The 7395-nt window shown below is 54.6% G+C and overlaps 1 protein-coding gene and 1 non-coding gene across 2 annotated transcripts; both read left to right on the top strand.

The window, feature by feature from the left end:
- Positions 1-73: 73 nt before the first annotated feature.
- Positions 74-7301, top strand: EEF2 (eukaryotic translation elongation factor 2). Its single transcript, XM_010724890.2, has 15 exons — positions 74-172; positions 251-501; positions 1429-1610; positions 1696-1907; positions 2580-2758; positions 2971-3076; positions 3356-3469; positions 3665-3803; positions 4225-4420; positions 4522-4780; positions 5091-5198; positions 5399-5752; positions 5932-6114; positions 6197-6329; positions 6556-7301. The coding sequence occupies exons 1-15, from the start codon at positions 74-76 to the stop codon at positions 6747-6749; spliced, it is 2709 nt and encodes a 902-aa protein (XP_010723192.2). The 3' UTR covers positions 6750-7301.
- On the top strand, positions 3122-3190 carry LOC116217503. The gene has a single exon (XR_004162129.1). It is a non-coding gene; the product is annotated as a small nucleolar RNA SNORD37 (small nucleolar RNA).
- Positions 7302-7395: the final 94 nt, after the last annotated feature.

The raw sequence follows: 7395 nt of genomic DNA on the forward strand, positions 1-7395 counted from the left end.
CGGTGCGGCTACGGGAGCGCTTACGTAACGCTGCGGCTCCGCGGTGCGGGGTTCCCCTGAGCGGGGGGTGAGGATGGAGGGCGACCCGCGGCGCTGTCAGTGCGGCAAGGCCTTGAGAGCGCCCTGCTGGCTGCTGCGCCTCAGGCCCGGCCCTCCCTGCGGTGCCCCCGCCGTTTTTCCAGCTTGTTGTTTCGCGAGGTTAAACCTGCCGGTGCCACGTATGAAGAAATAGAGCCGTTTTGTTACGTAGCGCATCTTCCTTTCCTCCCTCCTTCTTTTCTCCAAGGTGAACTTCACGGTAGATCAGATACGGGCCATCATGGACAAAAAGGCCAACATCAGGAACATGTCAGTGATCGCCCACGTTGATCACGGCAAGTCGACCCTGACTGATTCTCTGGTATGCAAAGCTGGAATCATCGCCTCTGCCCGCGCGGGGGAGACCCGATTCACTGACACCAGGAAGGACGAGCAGGAACGGTGCATCACCATCAAATCTACGTGAGTGCTGCTCCTAAGGGTGCCCCAGTGTTCCCAACGACCTCGGGAATGCTTTGAATCCTACCCTGGTATCAGCTTGAGATGAAGATGATCACATCAGCATTTCTCTTGTCACGTTGTTCAAAAGCTTAGTTCTTTCTTTTCCTTCTGTGGATTGCTTAAATGAAGGAGCACGTATTGATTGCCCTGTGGTGAGTCACTGAGTGTTACCTTGATGGCTGCTGGGACGTTGACGTGCTCCTGCAGTGTGACTTTTGGCCTCTTGTTCTGGCACCAGCTGTGTGTAATGGAGCTGGTGGCTGTGAGTCCTGCAGTGTGGAGGCTGCCTGGTGAGCAGCCGTCTTCCTTCAGAGCATCGCTGCCTGTGGATCTGAGACCTGAGGAGGAGGGATCAGAAGGGGTTTGGGCTGGTGGGAAAAGCAGAAATATGCAGCTGAGAGGAGGTGTGTGCCCTCTTTGGCACTTCATGTTGTCAGAAGAGGTTATGATTTCAGAGAAGCATGAAAAGCAGAGGCTTTTGTGGATGCTTCTGAGCATCTTCCCCACCTGCCTCTCAGGATCATGTTCCCTGATAGGGGAGGTTTAGGTTGGATATTAGGAGGAAGGTTTTCACCCAGAGGGTGGTGAGGCACTGGAACAGGTTGCCCAAGGAGGCTGTGGATGCCCCATCCCTGCAGGCATCCAAGGCCAGGCTGGATGTGGCTCTGGGCAGCCTGGGCTGCTGGTTGGTGACCTGCACACAGCAGGGGGTTGGAACTGGATGAGCACTGTGCTCCTTCTCAGGACCACAGGAAATCCTGAAGGCTGGATGCAGCTGTCTGGAAATAAATAATAAAGGATAAAAGGATGTTGCCAACTGTATTTGTTCCAGTGTGCTGCAGAGGGAGTAACGAGAGGGTGATACTAACAGCTCCTCTTCCGTTTCAGAGCTATTTCTCTGTTCTACGAGCTCTCTGAAAACGATCTGGCGTTCATCAAGCAGAGCAAAGATGGTTCTGGTTTCTTGATCAACCTGATCGACTCTCCTGGGCACGTGGATTTCTCTTCAGAGGTCACTGCTGCTCTGCGGGTCACTGACGGTGCCCTGGTTGTTGTCGACTGCGTCTCTGGTGAGATTTTTGCAGCCGTGTGTAACTGCAGCCTGCCTTGGGCTGATCTGAAGGTGAGGAGAACTAATTCTCCTGTGTTGGCCAGGTGTGTGTGTGCAGACAGAAACCGTGCTGCGTCAGGCCATTGCTGAGAGGATCAAACCTGTCCTGATGATGAACAAGATGGACCGGGCGCTGCTGGAGCTGCAGCTGGATCCTGAGGAGCTGTACCAGACCTTCCAACGGATCGTGGAGAATGTGAACGTCATCATCTCCACCTATGGAGAAGGAGAAAGCGGCCCTATGGGAAATATCATGGTAGGTGAATGGCTGTGAGCTCTGCTTTCAGGATGAACCCCTTCAGCAGGAGGCAGCAGCTGTGTTTGGTAGCAGTGCTTTCTTTCCTCCGAGGGAGGAGTGAGGCTGGGGTAGTGGAGACACCCACCCAATGAAGAATATGAACACAAGTGGTGTTTTCTGTCTGGTGAAGCTGTTCTCCTCTTGGTAGGGCTTTCCTTGCTCACCTGACACGGGGTGCAGGTCCTGGGCTGCTTTCTGAGGCTGGAGGGCACTTGGTGATGTTGATCCCTTCGCTCCCTGCTGGACTCTGAGCAGGGAGTTCAGCTGCAGGTTCAGAGGAAACCTTTGTGCTTTGTTCCTGCTGAGGAGCAAACAAATTGTAGATTTTTTTGACTGATATTCCCCTTAAGGATCACAGTCTGACTTGCAGACAGATCTAAGCAGGTACTGAGCTGGATGAAGTGAAGAAAAAAGGATCCAGTTCTGGGTTATGGAGCTAAAATGGGGTGTGTGGGCCAGGCAGGGGGTCAGGGCAGCTGCTGTCACAGAAATGCTCAGTGCTTCCGTAGCTCTGAAGCCTCACCTTCAGGCTCTCGGTGGAGGCCTGCAGTGTGTTTGGTTTGCCTGGGCTGACTGCTGCAGCCCTCCACAGCTGATCCTCTGTAACCCAGCTGCCTTCTTCCCTTTCAGATCGATCCCGTGCTTGGTACAGTTGGCTTTGGTTCTGGCCTGCATGGCTGGGCTTTCACTTTGAAACAGTTTGCTGAAATGTACGTTGCAAAATTTGCTGCTAAGGGTGATGCCCAGATGAATCCATCTGAGCGTGCCAAGAAAGTAGAAGACATGATGAAGAAGCTGTGGGGAGACAGGTGAGTAACTGTGGCTGTTGGTACCAATCCCACACCAGCTCCGTGTGCCCCTAACCTGGCAGTGCAGGCATTCAGGCTCAGTGAGTTGATCCTTGTGCTGTTTTTTTTTCCTCACTCCTGAGCTAATGAGGGTAAAAAAAAAAGCCACCACACTTTTCCACCTGAGCTGGACATTGATACATTGATATTTGTTCGGCTTATTTTTTCTGCAGATACTTTGATCCTGCTACTGGCAAGTTCAGCAAGTCTGCTACTGGCCCTGATGGAAAGAAACTGCCTAGGACCTTCTGCCAGCTCATCCTTGATCCCATCTTCAAGGTGTGTTCCTTGCTGATGCCCTAAGCTCTGGTTGTTCTGCTGCAGTGCATGATGATGGAAAATTTCTTCACTTTGACCTGACTTGTTCGATTGAAGAAATTTGAGTATCTGACACGAGCTGAGCTCGTTGTTCTGTGCAGCAGGGGAGCTGGTGGTAGGTGTGGGAAGGCAGGTGTGTGTCTGGGAGTCCGTGTGGATTCAGCACAGGTTCTCCTTAGAGATGCTGCTGCTCTCAGACTGGATCCTGAAAGGCATTCCTAACTGCTGCTGCTCTCATAGGTGTTCGATGCGATCATGACCTTCAAGAAAGAGGAGGCAGCCAAACTGATTGAGAAACTCGACATCAAGCTTGACAGCGAAGATAAGGACAAGGAGGGCAAACCCCTGCTGAAGGTGAGATTGGTCCGAATCCTCCATGAGAAGAGGTGAGGAGTTGGGCTGATCCAACTGTGTGAATTTGCTCTGCAGCTGCAAACCCTGCTTGGGTAGGAAGGTGCTGCTGGTCACTGAGAGGGGAGCGAGGAAGGCAGGGCTGACTGCTGGGCTCCGAGCTGCCTGCCTGGCTCTCACCCTCTGCTCTCTGCTCAGGCTGTGATGAGGCGGTGGCTGCCTGCCGGAGATGCCCTGCTGCAGATGATCACCATTCACCTGCCTTCTCCTGTCACAGCCCAGAAGTACCGCTGTGAGCTGCTCTATGAGGGGCCCCCCGATGATGAGGCTGCCATAGGTATGCGAGGCTGCCGCTTTGCTGCCGGGATCTCTTTGCAGAAGCGTTCAGTGCTCTGAAATACCTGGAACTATCTCGTTCTCCAAAGCCCACAGCTTAGGAGCTTTTGTAATTCTTGAGCCTGTAGCTTTTCTAGTGTGGATCAAACAGGCTTACCAGCGGGCGCTTGACTCGGGAGTGCTGAGCTTGCTAAGTAACTGGAGAGCAGCCAGGGCGTGCGGTGGTGGCGGCTCAGGCTGAGCCTGTATTCATTTAAAAGATCTCTGGGCAATCTGATCTTGCTCTCTGTTGGGCTGGCCAGCTGTCAGAGCAGAGGGGGGCACTGCTGGGCACAGGTCTGGCAATGAGAGGATGGGGGAAGCAGGCGGGTCTGCTGAGTACCAGAAGTATTTCTCAATGAAATCTCTTTTCTCCTTCTCAGGTATTAAGAACTGTGATCCCAAGGGCCCCCTGATGATGTACATTTCTAAAATGGTGCCAACCTCCGACAAGGGCCGCTTCTACGCTTTCGGTCGTGTTTTCTCTGGTCTCGTATCAACTGGCTTGAAGGTCAGAATCATGGGACCCAACTACACGCCTGGCAAGAAGGAGGATCTGTACCTGAAGCCCATCCAAAGGTTGGTCCTGGCTGGATGCGGCACGAGGGCAGCTGCCGTTCCCATTTGCGTCTCTTGGCTCCTTGTCTGTGAGGCCGTGAAACAGCCTTCTCTTCCTGCAGGACCATCCTCATGATGGGCCGCTACGTCGAACCCATTGAGGACGTGCCTTGTGGAAACATCGTGGGTCTGGTTGGCGTCGATCAGTTCCTGGTGAAGACTGGAACCATCACCACCTTCGAGCACGCTCACAACATGCGGGTGATGAAGTTCAGCGTCAGCCCTGTGGTGCGCGTGGCCGTGGAAGCCAAGAACCCTGCAGACCTGCCCAAGCTGGTGGAGGGGCTGAAACGCCTTGCCAAGTCTGACCCTATGGTGCAGGTGAGTGTGTAGGGAATCCCAGTCCTGCTCACGCTCGGGAGTCGCACGCTGTGATGCTTTTAGTTGTGATTGTATCAGGAGAAGTGGCTTGAGTTGGTTATTAGTGCCAGCCCTCTCAGAGTGGGAAGGAACAGAGCATTCCTCCTTGGGGCTTGTGCTGACTCATCCCCAAAACAGCACAAAGAGTTTCTAAAAGTTCTATGAGTCAAGGCAGGAAATCAGAGACCATCAGGCAATTTCACGTGCAGGAGCTTTCATTGCATTGCAGCCACAAGTCTCACCTGCTGTATTTTATTTATTTTTTTTTCAGTGCATCATTGAGGAGTCCGGAGAGCACATCATTGCAGGTGCAGGGGAGCTGCACTTGGAAATCTGCCTGAAGGATCTGGAGGAGGACCACGCTTGCATTCCTATCAAGGTACAGCTGCTGTGTGCAGCCTGGCAGGCCGAGAGGCTGTGAAGCAGTGTGGTTTGATGGCACCGACACACAGCTTGAACAGCAGGGGCTGCTGTTGAACCTGCAGCAGTAACAGCTCTGTGCTGGCAGCTTTTTTGCTGCTGTGGAGCTGCAGGTTGATGGCTCACAGATCTTCCCTGCTGTGCTGTTTGTCTGTGCAGAAATCAGATCCCGTCGTGTCTTACCGCGAGACGGTCAGCGAGGAATCCAACGTGATGTGCCTTTCCAAGTCCCCCAACAAACACAACAGGCTGTACATGAAGGCCCGGCCCTTCCCAGACGGTTTGGCCGAAGACATCGACAAGGGCGAGGTCTCTGCTCGCCAGGAGCTGAAGCAGAGAGCTCGTTACCTGGCTGAGAAGTACGAGTGGGACGTCACCGAAGCCAGGAAGATCTGGTGCTTCGGTCCCGACGGCACCGGGCCCAACATCCTGACTGACATCACCAAGGGAGTGCAGTACCTGAATGAGATCAAGGACAGCGTGGTGGCTGGCTTCCAGTGGGCCACCAAGGAGGTAGGGGTGGTGCTGTGTGTGAGCTGTCAGGGAGCAGAACAGTGCAGCGCCTTCGTGGGCGTGAGCTTGGGAGGCTGGCGTTGAGACTGGTGGGCAGAGCTGCCTGCAGCCGTGACTCGGAGGTGGGAGGAGCAGGGTTAACCCCAGTGCTGCCTCACAGCCTGCCTCTGCTTACCCAGGGCGTCCTGTGCGAGGAGAACATGCGCGGCGTCCGCTTCGACGTGCACGATGTGACCCTGCACGCTGACGCCATCCACCGTGGGGGTGGGCAGATCATTCCCACTGCCAGGAGGTGCCTGTATGCCTGCGTGCTCACCGCCCAGCCCAGGCTTATGGAGCCCATCTACCTTGTGGAAATCCAGGTAAGGGAAGTCCTCTCTCTCTCCGCCCGAGGGGAACGGAGGTGGGGGGGTTTGCAGCCCCTGACACCCCTCTGTCCCACAGTGCCCGGAGCAGGTGGTTGGTGGCATCTACGGTGTGCTGAACAGGAAGCGTGGCCACGTCTTTGAGGAGTCCCAGGTGGCCGGCACCCCCATGTTCGTGGTCAAGGCCTACCTGCCTGTCAACGAGTCCTTTGGTGAGTGTGTGGTGGCAGCTGCTGGCGGCTCATCCTGCGCGGGAAGGAGTCCGTTTGTGTCCTGTGGTTTAAGGGCTGGAGGTGCAGTGGGGATGCGGGCTGTTCATGGGGGTGGGGGAAAGGCTGTAGTTCATGGGAAGGCTGCTGGAGCTGAGCTGTTAGACCCCACTTCTGTTGGGCTGCGGCTGCCGTTCTCCTTCCAACTCTCCTTTCCTCTTTCCTCCAGGTTTCACAGCTGACCTGAGGTCCAACACGGGCGGCCAGGCTTTCCCCCAGTGTGTGTTTGACCACTGGCAGATCCTGCCTGGGGATCCCTTCGACAGCACCAGCCGCCCCTCCCAGGTGGTGGCTGAGACCCGCAAACGTAAGGGGTTGAAGGAGGGCATCCCAGCCCTGGACAACTTCCTGGACAAATTGTAAAGGCTGCACACCCAACGTCACTGTCATTGGTGCGGGACTCAGAGAAACTAACTAGCATAACAGCGGGCAAATGGTAGAACTGCAGTGACCATCTCTTTGCATTGTACTTAATCAGTTTCATAGCGATTGGAGACTTTCAACAAAACAAAACAAAAAAAAACAACAAAAAGGAAACAAAAAAAGACATTGATATTCAGCCTTATAGGTTTCTGTGTTGCACATGACTCATCTGGGGCCCTACTCGGTGCCATTGTAACGAAGCATTTCCACTCGATGCAACTAGAGTTGCCTGATTCCATATTTATTTGACTTGAGCTGAGGAGCGTCTCTGCTTTGTTTTGCTGATGGGGGGGAGAGGAGAGGCTGAGGGGTGCAGGGGCTGCTCCCCCTTTCTTGGGGGGGAACTGATGGTGCCCGCCGGTGGGGGGGGAGGGGGTGTTCTGGTTGGGCGGAAACTCGAAGGCAGGGAGATCTTGTGCAGTGTGATTGTCATCATGAGCATCAACCAATGTATTAGTGCCACTGGAAATATAAATTTGATATGGTGATGAAGATTTGGCCGTGCTCCTCCTCGCTCTGCTGTGCCACGCGCGGTCCCTGCGTGCTGCTGGGGCTGGGACGTACGTCGTGGCTGCCGCCGGGCCCT

Source organism: Meleagris gallopavo, chromosome 30 (assembly GCF_000146605.3).
Source record: "Meleagris gallopavo isolate NT-WF06-2002-E0010 breed Aviagen turkey brand Nicholas breeding stock chromosome 30, Turkey_5.1, whole genome shotgun sequence".
Lineage (NCBI taxonomy): Eukaryota > Metazoa > Chordata > Aves > Galliformes > Phasianidae > Meleagris > Meleagris gallopavo.

Bases quoted from the DNA above. Each gene is read 5' to 3' on its own strand.
- EEF2 (XM_010724890.2), top strand. From the start codon at position 74: ATGGAGGGCGACCCGCGGCGCTGTCAGTGCGGCAAGGCCTTGAGAGCG. The intron at 6,115-6,196 runs GTAAGGGAAGTC...TCTGTCCCACAG, and splicing joins TCTACCTTGTGGAAATCCAG to TGCCCGGAGCAGGTGGTTGG. The intron at 6,330-6,555 runs GTGAGTGTGTGG...TCTTTCCTCCAG, and splicing joins GCCTGTCAACGAGTCCTTTG to GTTTCACAGCTGACCTGAGG.